This window comes from Malus domestica, chromosome 10 (genome assembly GCF_042453785.1).
Source record: "Malus domestica chromosome 10, GDT2T_hap1".
NCBI lineage: Eukaryota > Viridiplantae > Streptophyta > Magnoliopsida > Rosales > Rosaceae > Malus > Malus domestica.
The window spans coordinates 19,753,921-19,775,705 of NC_091670.1; the positions used below are offsets into that span (position 1 = coordinate 19,753,921).

A 21,785-nucleotide genomic window follows, 5' to 3' on the forward strand; every position below is an offset into this window, starting at 1 on the left:
CTTAAATGAGAATTGGATTTTCATTTCATTTAGCTCCATTTAAATCAATTATATGGATACAAAAACCAAATGAAAATGTTGCATTCAAGTTTAATTAGATAAAGCGTTAATTAATTAAAGAAAGGGTGATTATGAACCTAAGCCTATGATAATTGAGCTATGTGAAAGGCCGTCTCAAATTTGTTTGAACCATGGGAATGTGTAGATTAGATTTTGGTTGTAATTTGATATGATCAAATATTGTAAAAGAGCATAAGCTCTTCTATACTTTAAAGTAATTTGTTTTGATCAAATGTTGTAAAAGAGCATAAACTCTTCTTTACTTTGAAGTACTTCTTTCTTGCTTTATTTGATATGCATGACAATGAAGTAGAGGGTCCAACGCCCAATAAATGTGATTAAACGTGTAACTAAAATCAATCACCATCCCTAGACCGAGATTCAACACTAGGCTCATGTTGGATCGAATCAAAGGTTCATAGTCATCCTAAGGCCCTAAGGCAACTATATAGTCCATCAATGAATGCAAACCTTATGTTAGTAGTACCATATACTCTTGATTTAAAAACCATTTTACAAGCATAGTGGGAGTATCATATACAACTAAGTCAATCACATGGACCAATAGTTGTAATACGACCAAATTGTTTTAATAAGATTAAAATGCATGCTTATTTGTGATGAGACTTAAAACCCTGAACCAAACCATTATTAAGTTGATAAGCGTGAGAGTGCTTTGAACACTCTTTTGTGGCCTTCCACCGTGGTAGGCTCCGATCGTTTGTGACTCGTACATCGACTTCACCATATCATGGGGGAGTACAAAGTGTGTGCTTACACTCAGGAGGAGTTCTATATGCATACATGATGTTGTGAAGGTAGGCAACGAGAATGATCAACATCATATCATTGTGAGGTTGTTCTTGAACCCCTACTTGAACTTGCATGGTGGGAATGACTTAACTAAGTGAATGGAGCCAACATCATATCATTGTGAGGTTTCATTCTCTAGAGGCCAAATAAGATGGGTACTTGCAAGAGATGCAAATGAGTAAGCGTACTCTTTCATTATTATTGATGCTAGCCAACATCATATCATTGTGAGGTGGGCTTGGTAATGATGAGTCTCCCATACCCTACTAAGAGTTTCCTCTAAAACTCTCGAATTCCGATGAGGGATATGAAATTTGCCAAAAATAGTGGGTGGTGCTATTTGATTTAAAGACCCGGATCAAATGGCTTAAAATCAATCAATTTATATTTGTTATGTATTTATTTACCAATATATTTGCAAACGCTATCCAAAACTTGACAAAGAAAAAGCCGAAAGCTTTAGTTTCTGGACTTGGTACTACAATCCCATATATTGTCTTTAATGGCTTATATATGTACCTAAGTAGTCTCATCCTTGCAATCTTCCTATTGATAATGTATCATTGGAAGAACATGTTAGATAAGTCTATCATAAAGAGGACAACACTTTTAATGTCATAATTCTTCAATTACAAATTGTTGTATGAAGAAGTAAGAGTTGCTTTGAATAACCCTTAGTTAACGCAAACATTAGTGCTCGTTTCTTTGTTACATGAACAAGGAACTTGAGAAGTAAGCACAAGGGCATGGACACTTTATGTGCCATGATTCTTCACTTACAAATTGTTTATGAAGAAATGAGAGTTGCCTTGAACAACTCTTGAAAGTTTGCAATTGTGTTTAGAACATGATGGTTAGTTGACAAAAATAGTCCATCAACATGGACTTATGATGATTTTGAATCATTGAGTGTTGAAGTGTTAAACCACTTCTAGAGACGGAAACTAGGGAAGGACTTCACTTTCGTGTCCCTATCCAAATGGTTCACTAAGTTTATTGTAAACTATATAGTGAACAATAACCACACGCTCTCCAAATTGTTTGATGTATATAACACAATTGAAATAAGTTTCAAGAGAGATAGCGGGAGTTTAGGGACCATGACTATTGTAGTCAAATGAGAAGTCAAATGAAGAAGGAGAAATAACTCCAAGGGAACAAACTTTCTTTATGAAATGATGGACATTGGAATGGGTATTTGCAAGAAATGTCTTGCAAGTGTCAAGAACACACCCTTCGAAGGTGTTGTAAATTGTTCTTGAATAGTTCAAAACAGTTGGTTCTTCCACTTGAATGCTTGAATCCGTATTAGTAACTATGTTTTACAATCGTGAATCAAATGTAGTTCTCCGCGAAAGCAGGTAGTACTTACTTCCTCATATGAACTACCAAAGAAAATGGAATATCAATTTGAATAAAGGAACTTAATTCCGTATGAGAAATGGATGAATGTTTTGTTTGACAAAACATTGTTCTTTATTAATGAATGATTAGATTATTGTGATCTAATTGATTATCTCTATAGTAGAGATGATATGGTAGTGTTAACTGTTTAGAATATAACGATGCTTAAAACCCAAAAGGTTGCAAGGTAGTGACTAATCCCAACTGAGTTGTGATACCTCTAGAACATAAATTATGAGTTGGTCATAGATGGATGCTTTGGATCGTTAGATCCGGATCCAATGCCTTCTTGTTAAAATTTTATAGAGGCAAAATGTTTGAATCTTTATTCTTTTGGAAAGGAAGAAAGAATCACAAAGTTGTTAAGGTTAATTCACTTAGATGTTAGTGGCACTTGTCCACAACATAATACTACTCATGTTGTATGACATTCACCAAAGATCGCTCTTGGTTGGACTATCGTTTATTTTGAATAAACACAAGTCCGAATACTTTACAAAAGGTTTCAAAGAAGTCAAGAATGTAAGTTGATGAGTAAGACGTCTAAAGTATTTACCTCCTTAGATTTGATCCAAGGAAAGGTAACACTTTAGAACAGTTTCCTTGAAAGATATCAAGGAAAGAAGCATCATAAGATAATGGATTTCTCCATTAGGAGAAGAACGAACTTGAATAAGATTTAGTTTGTTGGATGTTATCAATTACCCATATATAGGATATATACTTCTAAGACAATATGATTGTCAATTAGAAGATCTTCCAAAATTTTCATGACTCCATAGGATGTAGTTGGAAAGAAAGATAAGTCTTAATCGTGTTAAGATTTGGGGTTGTGTGCTAATAAGCAATATTTGTTTGAGAATTATCTTGTGGATATTCTTAAATTAACCTTTGGATATCACTTCTATAAACCAACTAACAAATGTTGTTTTGTTGGGTAGTTCATTGTAATCCTACAATATGATTTGCCTAACGCAAATGAATGAGAGATAGAACTCAAAGAATGGGTTCTTTGAGCGACAAGATAATCAACAAATATAACAACCTAGTTCCTACACCACAAGCTCCAAGGTAGTCGAGAAGGATTTATAAACCGTCTCAGTTGAATGGTTTGAACTTTATGACTATGTCATAGAGTTACACCTCTTAATTCGAAAGAAATAAGAATGAAAATCCTTATAACTACATTGAGTGTACATACGACATATACTCAAGGAAATGGTAAAGTACCATTTGACCCAAAATAGTGTAATCTTTAATAGCTAATTGGTAGCTTAAGGTGGCTGCAATCAAAGAGATTGGTTGACTTGGAAGAAACCATCTTTGACGTAGTCTTGGTTTCAATTAATTCAAAGATTGCTAGCTACAACTAAATGGTGATTCAATGTTTGGACACAATATGGGTTTCCGAAACCATTATTAAGATAGTCTTGATAATATATGTCTAAAACTATGAATCACAAGACATGTAAGTTGTAGAGATCCATCCATCATGAATCTTAGCAAGCTAGTGGGAGCTATAAGCGTCTCATGAGAGAAATATCAAATCGTTTGATTTCTCATAAAGATGTAAATGAATCTTTTGTTTACTAGGTTTACAAAAGATTAGTGGGAGTCAATCATGTTCCTAAATTTGAATATATACATATATGATATATTAATTTTGGAAATGAAAAGAATACTTCTTTGTTAAATTTATGACTTTAAACATTCTATAACGATAGAATGTATATGGGAGACATAGTCTATAAACATGGGATGGAAATCTATAATGATAGACAAAAGATGCTAGGAAGTTTCTCATATGATGATAAACTTCAATCAGAAGAACAACTCTAATGAGACTAGGAGGTAGCTCTTCTCAAAGGGAACGTACCCTTTGACTCCCAAAGAAATAATGTGTAAATAGAATCCTTTATGTATACATAGAAAAGTGATTTATGTATTTCATATTGTATGAAAAACGTTGATATGAGTTGTACCAAGATCGGTACAAGACGATATCAATACAAGCCCAGGATCAGAACCATGGCAACTGTCAAGTGAATCCTTAAGTATTTGAGAAATAATAAAGGATGGATTCCTCAAGAATGAGGAAGAATTAGAGTAACGTAATGGAAGCGTAAATGTATTAGATTATGAATCTAATCCATCATTGGATGTTTCTTCATTATGAATGAAGAGATAATCATATATCTCTTTATTATGACTAAATAGATATTTGGATGGAAACATTAAAAGTAATGACTTTAGTGTGTTCCATTGTTAATGCAAAATATATTGCCATATAGAAGCTTACAACAATGTTGTTTGGATGAGAAAGTTCATTTATGAACTTTCTATTTGGTTCCAACCAGAAAGTGTCTCTAGTGTACCGACACTACGACACTAATAGGGCGATAGCTCAAGCCAGGGAATCAAGGTCTCATCATGATCCAAACTCAAATGAGAGACTAAACCACATGATTAAGAATCATGTATAATGGTGACGTCGTTATTTTCAAGGTTGCTTCTATGGATAACATATAAATATCCATTGTTTAGGCCTACTACTCATCCATTTTTGAAATGACTAAAGAAGAGGTATCATCATTGATGACCAAGCTGATTGACTCTAGTACAAGTGGGAGATTGTTGGAAATGTGCCCTAAAACCAATCATATGATGATACTTTACGGACATTTCACATGTTAAACTAATATAGTTTAATTTAAAGGGCAAAGATTATTATTTGAAGCCGTCTTATATAAATGTTATACACTTAAACGATAAGTCCAAGGAATATGTAATTAGGAGAATGCGATCTAAAGAAGTTAGATTCATGAGACCATTCTCTTTCGTATCCATATCCTAAACGTTCCTGATCATAGGATTGCCAATTGGGCATTGACAGTCCGTTAAGATCAGTACGTGCTATGTCTTCTCTTAGGGAGAGTGACTGGTCTCGATTCATTGGTGTGACTGACACCAAGACAAGTACGTAGGTGCTCAATAGAGAATGAGTTCACTGAACGCGATCAACAAGGAGTTCTCATACTCATGTCACATGAGAACTCATGGTTGGGATAATGCAAAGTAGTCCCTTGACCTGAGGCATCATAGTTGTCTTGTGGTTAGGTCCTTGATCTTTGACTATGTCAAAGTCACTCCATCCGAGGGTATCCACGACATAGTTGGGGTTAAGCCATTTAGCCATGGAGGCAAGTGAATGCGCAACAAGGGATCTCTAACCTTCAAACTGTTTGAGGGAGAATACTCTATGATATGATTAAGAATTTCTGGCTAGAGTATGAATGAGATTTAGGAAGTCGTTCCAAATCACATTCAAGGTAATCATATAAGTAAATGAATCACATTGGATAGTAGACATGAATAAACTATCAAACCAAACAATGTGGTCAAGAGTATTGTACTAGAGAAAGATCGTATTGCATTGTAATCCTAAACTGAATAGGTTCTCCACCTCTTCTGATTAGCTTGGGTAACCATGACATACTGCTAGGTGTCACTCATGGTTTGTGGAAGCCCTAAATGTGTATAATCACTAAAGGGAGAATTGAAAGTAAGTTTCAATTCACAATCGATTTGAAAGAGTTCTAATCGCCCACTGCCTCGCTAAAAAGAACCTAATGGATCGCACACCGTGTAAAGTAATGCTTGAAGGATTTGACGGAGATGAGTAAGGATAATTAAATGGTTTAATTGTTTATGGCAAGAATTAATTAATATGTTAATTAATCAAAAGAATAAGTTCGTTGTAAACCTTGAGTTAGTTTTGGGCCTTAAAGCCCAAATTGGGCTTCGAATCGTCAAGCCCATTAGCTTAAGTTGTATGACAACTTAACAAACAAAATTAAAGGAGCCCAAAACAGCCCAAAGGCTTGGGAAAACCGGCCATAGGTTAACAAACAAAATTCAAGAAGCCCAAAACAGCCCAAAGGCTTGGGAAAACCGGCTATAGAGAGAGGAAGGGCCTTTTGGTCCAAAATGCATACAAAAGTTGAAAGCATCGAAGGGGTATCTTTGCTCCATCCTTATTAGGGTTTTCTAAGGATGAAAAGTGAGAAAAACTCTCTCTCTTTTCTCTCTAGAATAGCCGGCCACCATGGGAGAGTTTACTAGCATCTAACACTTCCATGGCCACTCATCTTTTTCCTCAACCATCCTTGGTGTCGGAACTTAGAGGTCTCCAACTTTGGGGACTTTTGGAGAAACCAATTCTTCCATCCATATCCAAGAAGGCATGGAGCCAAGAAGCAAAGTTCCTCCATCCACATCCATGGAGCCAAGGAGTAAGGTGACAAAGGAAAGAAGGCCCTCACATGGGTGATTAACCTTTGCTAAGCAAAGAGGTGCTTCAAAGGTATAAAGTTTCTCAACTCACTTTGTTTTGAGTTGAGTCTTGGTTCACCCTTCTACTAGGCTTTGAATTTCATGGGTAATGTTTTGTTTTTGAGTGCATACAAGCATGATTCCGTCTTTAAATGTTAATTGCATGCCATAGATGTTGCTTAAATGAACATGTTTTTCACAAATTTCCTTCACAAGGAACACTTGATTATGGGATCAAGTATGAAATGGGGAAGTCAACTATCCTAATTGGATTTTGTGATAGTGATTGGGGTGGCAGTGAAGATGATAGCAGAAGCACATCAGGGTATGCTTTCACCTTTGGTTCAGGGGTGTTTTTGTGGGCCTCTGTGAAGCAACAGAGTGTTGCACTGTCCACAGCCGAGGCAGAGTATGTGAGTGCCTCATAGGCAACTACTTAAGCCATTTGGCCGAGATTCATACTTAAAGACTTTGGCGAATTGCAGGTTGATTCCACTCCACTTCTATATGAAAACACCTCTACAATTGCCATGACCAAAAACCCAGTTTTTCATCAGAGAACAAAGCACATCAAGAGAAGATATCATTTCATCAGAGAGGCATTGCAAGACAACACAGTCGAATTACACTATTGCAAAACAGAAAATCAGATCGCAGACATCTTCACAAAGGCATTACCGAGAGAGAGATTCAATTACCTGAGGGGTTTGCTCAAAGTGACTACCAAAAAGAGTTTATAAGGGAGTGTTGGAACCTAAACTCTTTCTGGAGTCAAGGATCGAAGGCATCAAGGAGTTTCCCAAGCATGGTTGCTGTCTGCATCGAAGAAGAAAGAAGAAAGGGTTTTAGCCTCCAAAGGCTAGTTTTAGTTTAAATGTATGTGTGAGTGACAAGTCTACACTCCAGATTAGATCACTTAAAACCTAAATGAAGGGTTAGGATTTAATCTGGAGTAGTAAGGATGAAATAGTTGTTAAGTTTCTTGTCACCTACTCTCTTAAAGAAGTATGGGCCTTGGCAATGCACCACACCCTACAAACATTCCCCTATTTAATGAAATTATAGCTGGTGCATTTCTGCACAGCCCTGCATCCTAGCTCCATATTTTGCTCAGTTCGAACCATCCAAACCAATCAAACAATTCAATCAAAACACTTTAAACAACAAACTTTAACAACAACTCTGTCTCATACTCGCCATTTTGCCATTAGGTTTAGGTCACCCTTGTGTACTTTTGTTTTACAATTACTTGTCTTAACATTTACACCTTAGAGTTTATAATTGTTAAAGTTTAAGAGAGATGGGTCGCGGGAATTACAGTAGTCGACCGACCGTTCATTAGATTTTGATCGGCTTGTGATGCTTGTTGTTCCATAAAAGGTGCTTGGAATTCTATATATGTTAAGATATCGATGATCCTCGACAAACTCTATACCGGAGGAGACTCCCCCCTGAGTAATACATTTCGGATTCTTTGAAAACCACATCCATTGTGACATGCATCTTCTGTGTAGCCGGAACATGGCTCTCGTATCCCCTCTGATCAAGACCATAGCCCATGAATACCCACTTCATTGCATGGATCCAATTTACTTCTTTGGTGCTTGTGAATATAGACGACGACTACACACCCAAACACCCAAGGCTCAAGAATATTTGTTGATGTGGAACTTCCACGTGTTTATGAAGTGTCTGAATTAGCATTTAAAAATTTAAGGCACTAGAAGGGATACGATTAACCAGGTAAGCTGTAAATGTCACGACTTCTCCCTAAAAATACTGTGGCATATTGGCTCCAAATAAAGAAGTCAAAACAATTTATGTTATATGACGATTTTTCTGCTCCGTTACTCATTTTGTTGAGGAGTGTATTGTAAGATCCCATATTTTGTAAAAATATATTATTATTTAAAAAGAGTCATTTGAAAATTATTATATATACATATTAATTTTATATCTATCTTTACATTTGCTAGCATGAAACGTGGACTCTATATTTGCAAGAGTTGAGGAACAATGCTTCACTACAAAAAAAAAAAAAAAAATTAAAAAAAAAAAACTCTTCTTAGAAAAAATAATTTGGTCGGGCAAAATAAGGTTTTGTTGCCCTAGAGCATACCCAACAAAACTTTGTCAGGTAAAGTTTGTCGCACAAAACTCGTTGCTCGAAATTTGCCCGATGAAAAAAAAAGAAAACCATCATGCAAATAACGTTTGCTTGACCAATATTTCAACGGAACTTTTGTCGAGTAAAGGTGCATTGACCAACTTTGCTCGACGAACCTGACATGCCTGACCAAACAATTTCACCAGGCAAAGTTTTATTTTAAGGAAAAATAATAAAATATATTTAGGCTGACGAAATTTTCGTTGGCTAAACTTATAAATTTACAGTATTTATGCGGGCAAACTCTTTAATTTGGGGAGATATTTGATTTTTTGAGAAAAAAAGCGAGAAAATTTGAAAGTCTACTTGACAAATTTAGTACCGTTGCTCAGCGAAATTAATCCATTTTGTTGGGCAAACCCAAAAAATCAAAATTTCCCCTATTTTTTTTAATGTATTTTCAAATGGTTAAAAGATCATCAAATTTGATGATCAGGTCAATTTAGTGCATGGTTTTAGCCTCAATTAGCATCCTTCCAAAGAATCATCAAAATCGAAGGTGAGTCGTTATATTGTGATGATAAGTTTGTAATCGTTCAACCTTACTTCCGATTACCTAACCCCTGAAAGTTTGTTTTTGATGATTTTTGGCATATGCGATCTCGTACTATATTCAAACAAGTTTGGTGGTTGGATCATGAAAATTAGTTTCGTAGTAAGTGTATCTCGTCAAAACAATAGATTCAACAAACACTTAGAGTTTATTCTATACTTCTATTAAGTGTAACGTAAAATTTTGTGGTAACCACTAGTATAAATGTTTAAAATTGATGATTGGGCCCATTCATTGTATTCTTCTAAGGTCGAGGAGCGTAGTTGTAAAAAAATCATCAAAGTTGGAGCTAAAAAATCGTTAAATCGTGATGATGCATTTGTAACCGTCGAACCTTTCATCATGTTACATAATCTCTGAAAGTTTGTTTTGGTGATTTTTGGCGTATGTGTTCTTGTACCATATTCACACAAGTTTGACAGTTGGATAATTGAAATTAGTTTCTCATACTGCGAAAACCATCGAAGGAATTGAGTGGGCAAAAACGTCCTTGACCACGTTAGAAACTTAGGCCTGGTTTGGTACTGAGGTGATTCTGAAAAAAGTTGGGAGCTTTTTTGTGTTTGGTAAACATTCAGCTTCAGCTTTTCTTCATAGTTTTGGGTGAAAAAAAGCCAAAAACAAGAAGCTGCAAAACCCAGCTTTGAAAAACCAGCTTTTTTTCACATCTGTTTTACATAAAAGTTTACCAAACATTATAATACTGCTTTTTTTTCAAAAGCATTTTTACAAAAAAGTTTACCAAACACTCTACAGCTTTATTTCACAGCCGCTTATTCTCACAGCACAGCAGAAGCAGCTTTTTTTCAAAGCACATCAATATCAAACCAGCCCTTAGCCATGTCCATTACAAACACATACTAGTTTCGGGATGGGTGTGAGTGAGTGAGTGAGAGATAGAGAGAGACCATATTTTTACAGAAGGCAAATAAGAGCAGTATGGGGAGAAAGAAAGGAAATAAAGGAGAAAGAGAAAGAGAAGGCCGCACCTGTTTTGATGAACAGGGTGTTTCACGATGAAATTGTCAGTCGAGCAACGTTAAATATGTCATCGAGCAAATAAAGTGTCGATGGTTTTTTGAATAGGTCATCTTTACCCTTTGCCTGACGATCTTTATAGTTTAATTGACGAAATGGTGTGTTGGGCAAGGTTAAATAAGTTGACGAACAAATTTTCTTCGTGCAAAAGGTAGCATCATACGCGCCAATTTTTTCCTTGGTGCCAAAACTTTGCCCTTTGACATTGTTTCGTCGCATAAAGGCTAAAAAAAACCCTAAATGTTGACCGATTTTGCCAAACCACTTTTTTTGTCGAGTAAAATTACTTTGCCCAAGGAAATTTGATTTGTTGAGCAAATGGTAATTTCTGATAGTGAAATTATATTAGTGGTTGTAAAATTCGTCGAGCAAAAGACGATGTAGGTGTAATATGTGGTGAGCTAATTGTTGGGGTTCGCGACAACTATAAGATTTGGAATGATAATATATAACTAGTAGTTTGAAAGGATATAAGGATCGTTGAGTGGAGTACTTGAGTAATTTCTGTGTGTCAAGTAATGTGACAACCAAAAGTTAGTCGGATGTCCGGCAAGTGGAAGAATAACAAAAGTATTGAAGAGTATAGTGATAGAGTTATATTCCATGGAAAGTACAACTATTACTAATATTCTTCAATATTTCTATTATTCTCCTACATGCAAGACATCTGAGTAACTTTTGGTCATCATCTTCATCAACACAAAAAAATTACTCAAGTACTCCATGAGGCGATTTTTATATCCTTTCAAACTACTGGTTGTATATTATCATTCCAATCTTATAGTTGTTGCGAACCCCCACAATTAGTGGGAAATATAAAGGCTTAAATTAAAGAGCTAGGGTGGCGGCAAGAGTTTCTCGCCATAGATTACATCCATATCGTCCATCCACACACTCTGATATTCGAAAAAAATCACATCTTCTACAATACGCCCACCACTCACACAACTTTACGAAACAAAACCCTTCTCTGAGTTATCTGATCTTCCCTCCCACCACTCACACGCATTCTACAAAAACTAGTTTAAGACATTGTGCAACGAAAATTGATTTCGTCTGTTAAGATATTTTGCCAAGCGAAGGTTTTGTCGCCTGATATTATCCAGTTTTAGGGTATTCATCGGGCAAGTCAATTGCCATATTTCACATATCCAACTCCATCGACGATTTTTGGAGTCGAGGAAATTAAATTCCACTATCCAACCGTCAATATTGTTGGTATATAGAATGATATTCTATACACCAAAAATCATAAAAATAAACATTTGGGCATTAGGTAATGAGACAAATTCCTTCAACAATTAGAAACTCAAATTTATTATTTAATGGTCATTATAGATTCGAATTTCTCAATTTTTACTACTACTCTTACCAAACCTAGAATAATACAATGAATGAACCAGATCATGAATTGAAAATTTTATCAATATTGATTACAAGAAAATGATACATTAGACATAATAGGGTTAGGGATTAAAACACTTAAATGTTGGTTGTATTGTTTGCATTGTGGGGATTCGAACTACGAAATTTTTTTCGACGATCCATCATCTAATTTAATTGAATATAACTACAAGATTGCATACATAAAAAATAATCAAAAATAAACTTGCACGAACTAGGGATCGGTACAAAAAGTTGGATGGTTACAAACTTGGGACCATGATTTAACAACTATATTACTTTTTATTTTGGTTATATTTTGAAAGATGCAATTTGAGGGTTAAAACAAACATTGAACACACCTGATCTTCAAATTCAATTATCGCTTAGCAAAAAATACAAAGCTTTGAATTTTTAAATTTTTTTTAACTTTTGCCCGACGAAAGGGGTTCATAGTAGGGTTAAACCGAAGTCCGTCGTCTAGAGTAGCCATTGTCGTCGGGCAAAGTTTAAAAAACTCTCCGCTTTTTTTCACCCAAAAATCAAGTTCCTCCAGAAATTGGCCAGCATTTGTTTATATTTGTCGGGCAAGTTCATTTTCCCACATTTTGGCAGAGAAAAACGTGCATTAATTAAAGAGAATTACCCGATGAATGATTCTGTTGGGCAAAGGTTTCTTCCCCTATATCAGGCCGGGACGCCTCTATTTGTGCAATTCATTTGTTTTTAGTGAGCCTTCACTCTCACTTTCTCCAAAATTCCTCCATGTCTTCCCAAATCTCTCCATCTCTTCCCAAATCTCTCAATCTCTCACCGTTCAACCATGGTACGTATATCACGTATATTTTTAAAAAATTGGTTGTTAAATTTTGAATTAAAATATCTGTTTTTAATTTATATTTGTCAGTTTGATATATATTGTATATATCTAATGTACATTCTTAATGTGTCCTCCATTACTATGTTTTGTAAATAATTTTGTTTCAAAACATCAATTTTTTTTTTTTTTTATGGTATGTGTTTGGGTTCTTCAAAGATGGGTGGTACGGACGTTTAAGAAGGGGGATTGATGGTGAAGGGGACGGGTTTGGGAGGGGATGATCGGGTAGGAGGACGAGTTTGGGGATGGGGAACAGGTTTGGAGATGAGGATTGGTGAGAAAGGGTATGGTTGTTTGGGGGGGGGGGGGGGGGTGGGGATGAGTTTGGGTGGGGAGGGGGACGGTTGAGGAGAGGTAGGCGGGGAAAGAGAGGGCCGGGGGTGTGTGGGGGGAGAGGGACGGTTGGGAGGGGTTTGGAAATTATAATTTTGTTTTATTATAATTATTTTAGTATATTATATAATTTATATTACATATTTAGAAAAGTTGGCAATTATAAATGTTAGATTAAAACCTTGTTTATTTAAATATTTTGATCAAGATCCTTAACATCATTTAAGAGATTTAACTCATGCATTTATGTATTTAAGGTCCTACAAATTATGAAATTTAAACAATTAAAAGTATAATAAATACTTAAAAATAAATATTAGAGTAATATTGTTCTTCACAATATTATAGCAAGAAAATAATGTACCCACATAATTATTAACATATTTAAAAAAATAACTACTAATATATTTTAAAACATAAAATAAATACATATAAGCATGGGTACATTTAGCAAAATAAAAAATGGGTACAAATAAGTTTAAAATATGTGTACAAATACAAATAAAATTTAAAAAAATATGGACACAAAAAGAAATTATTATATGGGTACAAATTAAAATTGAAAAGAAAAATGTTACAAATTAAAAAAGGGTTGCAAATTAAAAATGGCTACAAACTAAAAATAAAAATATATGATAAAAAATTTAGCCATAAATATAAATATACCAAATGTAGCATTTCTAACACTAAATAAATATATTTGGAAATAAAAAAATATTTTATTATTGAAATAATTAATGACATTTATTAATACCTAAGGACCTTGATCAAAAATTGAAAATGAACAAGGTTTTAATCAATGAAATAACAAAAAGAGGGATGATAATCTAATTCCTCCTTTTTGAAATAGATGCTTAGGCGCAACATTGTTTTCTTTACTGGGCGAGTAAGGGTTGAATATGACGAACGAACTAGGCATCCGGCATCCCCCCTGAATCCAGGCAATGTTGAATCATTCCATAGGTGCACTCATTTGTACTAATTGCCCTACTATGACAACCCGCAAATGGAAGTACGTCGTCCACAGTGTGAAGCACGACCTAATGGAACACCTCATGGTAAGTGTATTTTTTTAATTAAATATTTTAATTATTATATATAGTTACTAATATTTTTAAAACTAACATTTGTTTTTTGTCTATTTCAGATCAAGTTTTGTGGATGCAAATTTCTTCCTCCTTGATCTTGGACAAAATTGCACCTACAAAACAATTAACACCTTTGGTTAAGGCCAAAAGCCTCACGCGCCCACGATGAATGGGGGGGGGTTTTGGCCGAAGAACCTCCGATGCCAAAGTTAGAATTTAGAAAGAAAAGTGTTTAGAGAGTTTTTGAAGTTTTGCAAGAGTGTGGACCTAGGCTTTTAGAGAAAATGGGGTTCAATATATAGAGCATGGCCGATCCCCTTTTTGAGAAAAGGTGGCCAGCCCTTTGGGGTATTTTTGTGTGAAATTGGTGATTTAATTGGTAATTAATGGATTAATTAGGAATAAATCCATTAATTAGCAATTAACTCAATTTATATGGAATGTTTTGAAGGGTATGAAATAATTACCTTGTGGAAAATATAGGATGAGGATGGATGAAATAATTTTGAATTTGTTACCTATTTTGGGCATTTTTGTCTTGATTATTTTTTGTCCACAAATGCCCCCACACCTATTGTGCTGCTTGCAGGAAAGGGCAGCAGGTGTATAGATCTTCTTATTTGAGGAAACATAAGATTGTTTCCTATTTTGATGTTGATTCCCTTTTTAATTGGAAATTAGATCCTTCTAGGAAAAGGAAATAAATTTCTCTCAAAGCCTATTTAAGTCCACCTTAAGTGGGTTATTAAATCAACTTCGGAAAGCAATTTACTCTACCCTACAAGAGAGAGAGAGCTTAGAGGATATTTGTTCCCCCACCTTTAGCAATCTTCTACATCTTACCCATTCAAAAGACCGTCTTTCGTTGCTTTCTTCGTTTTCTCTGCGCCGCACCGAAATAAGAAAAATTTAATTTTCCTTGTCTTTTTCTTGGATATTGCTGTCGCTGGGCAGCCGTCGAGGTGGTTTGGCACGTCAGCTGGCAGGGGCCAGGAGTCAGCTCGGCATGGGCCAAAAAGGTGTTGTGGCAGAGGCCACTGCTTGGGCCACTTGGCTTGGCTAGTGCCAAGGGTAGCTTATGCGAATTGAGGTGCTGGGGCGCAGTGCTAGGCGAGTCGCATGGCTCTTATCCTTTGGGCTTTTGGTCCTTACGCGGGCTAGGCTAACGATTGAGAGAAATGAAAAGGTTGCGGGCTTCATGGGCTGCTAGAATGCTAGGCATGCAGGCCTCATGCCTGCTGGTCCGAGAGAAAAAAAATAAGGGAAAAGCAAGTATGGGTTGAGCTCCCCTGTTGAGTATCATGAATGGCGTTGATTGCTTAGTTCTCTTCGTCGGGAGAAATGTGGGCTGCTCCCGAGAAAAAAGGTAAAGAGGATCGAGGTGGATGCATTGGCTCGTCTGAATGTTGTCGTGGAGCTTATTATGAATGAAGGTGGAAAGAAGAGATCTTGCCTGCTTGCTCAAGAGATGCCGATTGAGAAAACTGAAGACTTCCTCCGCTGCTTGTGAAGGTCCGCCTGTTGCCGAAAGTCCTGTGATTGACATGACTTCTTCCAATGGGAAGAAAAATAAGGCTGCTAGATATAAGCATGTGGTGCCTACCATGTCGAGAATGGCCTGTATGATTGTTGATAGTATTGCTTAGTGTAGAGGTCTTGTCATGCCCCAGTGCCGAAGTCTGTGCCAAGATGTCCGTTGGGAGCAAAGTCCAGTTCTTTTTTAGAAAGGCTTGCTATTATAAAGAGCGATAAGGTGGACTCTACTGCTAAAATGGTGCTAAGGCCCACTCCCTCTGTTGCTGAGATTGATTCCCCTGGTGGGGAGAAGGATATTGCTCGCGTAGGCAGCTGTGAGAAATCCACTAAGCCTGCTTTTGGGGAGGCTGCTGAGATCTGTGTGCTCTTGAAACCAAATATGCTTGAAGACATGGACACTTGTGCCAAGTTTGTTAATGGTGTTTAGAAAGGTTTGTTTGCCCAAGTTCCTTTGCGAATCGTACGACCCAATATAGAACAACTGCTCTGCTTACTATGATGCAGATATAACAAGGTTGCCAATGAGGTGGCGAAGACTATGGCAACTGAAGCTTATTCCTCAACCGATGAGATCAAGAGGTTGGATTCTGAGCTCGTTGATTTGAAGGGGTCTAATCTTTTGCCCCCCCTCCACTTCTTTATAGCTTAAGACTGCTCGCCAAGATATTTTTGACTTGAAGACTAAGCTTGACGCGATCTAAGTTAAGTATGAAAGTGTAGAGAAAGATATTGGATGTTACATACCTCATATTCAAGATCTTGTGTTTGTAGTTTCTGAGCTTCGTTTCGCTGTTTATGCAAATGATGAAGAGTTGATTGTTTCTTATAATCAAGTGATCCACTTCCAGAGAATCGTCGATAGGCTTGAAGCTTAAGTGTTGGAACTTCAAGGTCTACTGAAGATCAACGAAAATTTGAAGAAGGAAGTGGATGAGTTGCAGCTTGTCCGTGTTGGTCTGCTTGAGAAGGATGAGCAGCTGAAGGGTGAGAAGGATGGGCTCGAGGTTTCGAAACCTTCTCTATTTCTCTGGAAGTCTTGCTTGCTTTTACTTTTGAGGCTTTTATTGGTGAAGTAGTTGGAGAAGTTGGTGCCTAGGCTAGGGCAGCCAAGGGTAAAACGCTGGATGATGCCACTGCTAAGAGCGTCGTGGCTGCTGAAGGTGTGGTGACCGAGTAGTCGTGGGATGTCCAAACTGCTGAAGTGTAGATTTTATCCTAGGGTGTAGATTTTATCCTCCCGTCTTGGAGAGCTGACCCATGTGGGTGTTGGGGAATTAGTTTACCCTCTCGTACTGAAGAGCAATTAGTTTACCCTCTCGTACTGAAGAGCAATTAGTTTACCCTCTTGCACTGGAAAGCATGGTTGGTCATTCAGGGGTGCAATTCTTGCAATGAGTCCCTAAGAAGGGTGCGATCTTCTTTTGAAGTGCAGAAGTGATCATTTGTTGTAAGCATGCAGCCGAGCCAAGTTGTGATTACTTCTGAATTCTTCATTGAAAAACGAGTGAAGCGAATGAGAACTTAGCTGTAAGGTAGGAACTGCATAACAATTAGATAGTCTTCGGCTTGTGAGGTGGTGCCCGTCAAGCTGCTTAAGTTTTCAGGCTTTGATGTAGTGTGATGTCACACATGGTACTTCCTCAGATTGTAGGCGCTCCACTACTTTTCGATCTTTTTATCATTTTATGGTGGCGAGGGTGTAATTACTCTTACCGCCTACTCTGGTGATCTTGTACGGACCTTCCTAGATAGGATCAATCTTTTTGGAGCCTTCTCTGTGGGTAGTGACGAAGGCTTTTCTTAGGACTAGATCTTCGGGCTGGAATTGCTTGATCTTGGCCTTTTCGTTATAGCTGGAGATGAGCTGCTGCTAGTAGGATGCGATGCGAGTGATGGTTTGCTCACGATTCTCCTATGCCAGATCTAAGCTTGTGGCCATCTCTTTACTGTCCGGTTGCTGGCGAGGGATTTTTTGTTGGCGAAGGATTTCTTGGTGGTGCGATATGCTCATAGACTTCCGTAGAGTTTGTCTGGCCATTTTCCCTTCTTGTTGGTGAGGGATTTCTTGAGGCAGTTGAGGATCTTCTTGTTGGATGATTTGGCCTGCCTATTACCTTGAGGATATCTTGGTCACTGTCGGTGACAATGGATTGAGGAATGCCAAATCGGCAAATGATGTTCCTCCATATAAAGCGTTTTATGTCTGTCTGAGTCATGGTCGTCATATGTTCTGCTTCTACCCATTTGGTGTAGTAGTCGCTTGCCATAATCATCATGCCTTTGCCCCTAGTAACAGGTGGCATAGGTCATACCAGGTTGATTTCCATTGCATGAACGGCTAAGGACTCATCTGCGGGTGTTGCTCGCTAGCAGGCAGTGGTGGTACCGGTCGTACTTTTATATAACTCCTTAGCATCTTGGTGCATAGTAAGCTAACAATAGCCTGTGTTAAGAGCCTTCTATGTTAAAGATCAACATTCGGAGTGATTTCCACAAACGCCTTCGTGGACTGAGCTTATAACCTTTAAGTCATCAGGAGGCACTAGGAAGTGGAGATGTGGTATGGTGTAGAATTTTCAGATGACAGTGTTGTTCCACAAGTAGTAGTGTGCTGCCTTGATTTGGAGCTTCCTAGACTCCAATCTTTTCGTGGGGAATGTGCCATTGACCAGGTAGTCTATAATGGAATCTTGTCAGTTTGGAGTTGTATTAACTTATGACACCTCGGCTGCTGGCTTCACCTTCATGCTTGGCTCGTCTAGATACTCCAACGGAATAGAGCGTTTGAATTGGTGGTCGAAGGTGGAGCCTAGGCCGGCTAAGGCGTCTATGTGAGCGTTGTCTGCCTGTGGAACTTGAATGAGGGTGTAAGTCTGAAACGCCTCAAGCAGTCTGGCTAGTGATTAGATGGTAATCAGAATGAATTGTGAGCTTTTTCACCGCCAAGTCTTTTTCCATTCGAAGGCCTGCTAGTAGGGTCTCGTATTTTTCTTTGTTATTGGATGTGCCGTGGACATGCAAATGCCAGAAGTATCCATTGGGTGGAGCAGGCATGACTAGGGTGTGTTTGGCTACCTCCGGGGTGTTGTTGGGCCGCTCTGTTATGTTGTGAATGTGTGGTAGGCTGGGACCCTATGACACGTAGCAGGAGGTGGCGCTCAACTGCCGGTACATGTTGCTTCTATGTAGAATCTTTTGGGGTAACGAGGATAAAACTTGCTTTCGAGTGTGTCTTTTCAGTGTTCGTTTGCCTTTGGCGTGTCTTTTGGGCTGAGTTATTGTGTTCGTTAGAAAACTTTGCATTCGCCAGGGTCTTACACCTTTATTGTCGCGTGTCTGGATTGGGCGGAATAGTGCATCATGAGGATAACTGCATGTGTTTGAAGGTAAAACTTGAGTTTCCAGGTTGCAATAACTATTGCGAAAGTTAGCTTTTGAATTTCTAATAGCATCGATGAGACTTTTGAACTGTAGAATACAGGTAGTCGGGCCCCTAGCTCTTCTCGCATGATGGTAGAGCTTATTGCTGCTTTAGATACCGTCATGTTAAAGTTAATCCTTTGCTTCTGTTTGTTGTCTAATTTCTGATGTCCTTTTATGTAATTTGTAATGTTTTTCAGTCGACTCAATTCTGTGTAAAAGGGTTGATTGTTGCCTTTATCAGTCGACCCATTCTCTTTATCAGTCGACCCAATTACTTCAGTTGGCTTATGTATTGAGCCATATATATTAGAAATATCTGAATGAAAAGATCAAATCTCTGTTTTTATAAATAGCATCAGCCCTCTGTTTCCAAAGCTCTCTGCACTTTGTTTCTTTGATTTTCAATCTTTATCATTTTATTCAAGTTTTATTAATGATGAAAGATTGTCTAAATACCAACATGGTATCAGAGCCAATCTGATCAAAGAATGGGGCGTTTTTTTATTCTCAAAAAGGGGTAAAATTCTAAGTGAAACCCTAGAATCAAAATTTTTCAAATTCATGGCTGGTTCAAGTATCAGTGGTGAGATTCGAACTCCTATCTTCAGTGGAGTGAACTACGACTTCTGGAGGACAAAGTTGAGAACAATTTTTGTATCTCATGATTTGTGGAGCTTGATTGAAGATGGCGATATTGTACCTCTAAGTACTGTGGTTTTGACAGAGACTTAAACAAGAGAGCCGAAGGAAAACATCAAGAGAGATGCAAAAGCTCTTGGGGTCATCCAAAATGCTATCTCAGATGAAATTTTTTCGAGAATCTCGAATGAGACAAGTGCCAAATCAGCTTGGGATGTGTTGGAGAAAGTCTACAGAGGCTTTACTAAGGTAAGGGCTGTCAAACTCCAATCTTTGAGAAGAGATTTTAAGTATATAAGAATGAAAGATGATGAATTGCTAGATGATTACCTGAATAGATTGTCTGAGATTATTAATGAAATGAAAAGCTATGGTGAAATCTTGTCTGATGAGAGAATAGTTCAGAAGTATCTAATTAGCTTGCCAAGAAAGTATGACAACATAGTTTCAATCATAAAGGAGACTAAGGATTTGTCAACTTTGAGTGTTGAAGAATTGATTGGTTATCTCAAAGGTTTTGCTCAGAGATTATCTAAGCATGACAACAATGATGTAGAAAATGCTTTCCAAACACTTACAGTGAACCCAAAAACTCAAGCCAGTTCAAGTCAAAGCAAAGCCAACTCCAACAAGAATTGGAAAGGCAAAAACAAAGCGTGGGAAGGAAAGGGTAATTTTGAAGAGAAGAAAAAGGTTGAGAAGAGTTTGTATGTTTCGAAGTGCAAAATTTGTGACAAAGCTCATTTCGGTGAATGTTGGTTCAAAGGAAAAGTGAAATGCCACAAGTGTAGCAGATTCAGGCATATGCAAAAGGATTATACCTACAAAGATAATCAGCTAGCTCACTACACCAAAGCAGAAGATGAAGAGACGAATATGTTTTATGTTGGTCATGATACAACCGTCCAAGAAGAAGCTAAAGTTTAGTTTGTGGATAGCGACTGTAGCAATCATATGACGGCGAATAATAACATTCTCCATAATGTTGACACTACAAACCTAACCCGAGTGAAGATGGGAAATGGGCAGCTAGTCGATACATTGGGAAAAGGTACTATTGCCGTGCATACGAAGAATGGAAAGATGTTCATCAAGGATGTCATGTTAGTTCCTGCATTGAAGCAAAATTTGCTAAGTCTTGGACAACTCATTGAGCAAGGCTACTACTTATATTTTGGAGACAATACTTGCAAGATATATGATAGGAGGAATCGTCAACAACTCTTGGCTAAGATTGAGATGAGGAAGAGTAGAAGTTTTCCTCTCACAATTGAGTATGCAACTCAATCTGCATTCAAGATGGAAGTGCAAGAAGATTCAAAGCTATGGCATAAAAGGCTTGGCCACTTGAATTTTCAAAGTCTCAAGAAGCTACAAGAAAAAGAAATGGTTCATGGGTGATATAATATTAACTAGCACTCAAATTAAACCCTCTTTTTATCAATTGTAGTATGGAATGTAAGTAGGGATCGTTCTAGGCCGGGGATTAGGAGGGATTGCTAAATCACTTGAAACTGACTCAAAAACGTAAAAACAAAGTTTAAAACACTAAACTAGACTCAAAGAATGCAAAACTAAACTTTAAAACACCAAAACAAACCAAAAGACTCAAAACAGCCCAGAAACACTCAAAACTGTCTTAAAATCACAATCTGGGCAGTTTTGAGCACCTAAACTAATTTGGACGAAATTAAGGTATAACTTGACTCAATACTCTTAAAAACACAACTTAAATTGATTTCTAACTAATATGACACTTCAAAATAAAGGGGGATTGATTTTAGACGAATTTAAAAACAAAACAGAAACTTTGTAACTTGAACAGATTTTAAAACGAATTTGGTTTAAATGGATGGATGGGAAGCTAGCTAAGGGGTTCTTCTCCACACATGTCACACTTGCATACAAAACGATTTTCAATTGCTTCTCAATAAACCATGAATTCTCAACGTCCCAAGTTAATTAGGTCCGCTTAAATTAACCCTCAGATTTTCCTTAAGTTATTGAATTTGATGAATTGCATACGACAACCCAAAGCATTCCCCACAAGTTCCCTACATGAAAGCGCATAATAAAGATTCAAGCAAGGATCATTAAGTTCTATGAAAATCATAAGCATTGACGAGGCACTCGTAA

The 21,785-nt window shown here is 37.3% G+C and overlaps 1 protein-coding gene across 1 annotated transcript; it reads left to right on the plus strand.

Moving 5' to 3' along the window:
• The first annotated feature begins 19,949 nt into the window (after positions 1 to 19,949).
• Positions 19,950 to 20,576, plus strand: LOC139188593 (uncharacterized). The gene has a single exon (XM_070806205.1). It carries the CDS (start codon positions 19,950 to 19,952, stop codon positions 20,574 to 20,576), a length of 627 nt encoding a protein of 208 aa, XP_070662306.1.
• The last annotated feature ends 1,209 nt before the right edge of the window (positions 20,577 to 21,785 follow it).

Excerpts from the sequence above, each read along its gene's own strand:
- LOC139188593 (XM_070806205.1), top strand. The coding sequence starts at position 19,950 with ATGAAAGATGATGAATTGCTAGATGATTACCTGAATAGATTGTCTGAG.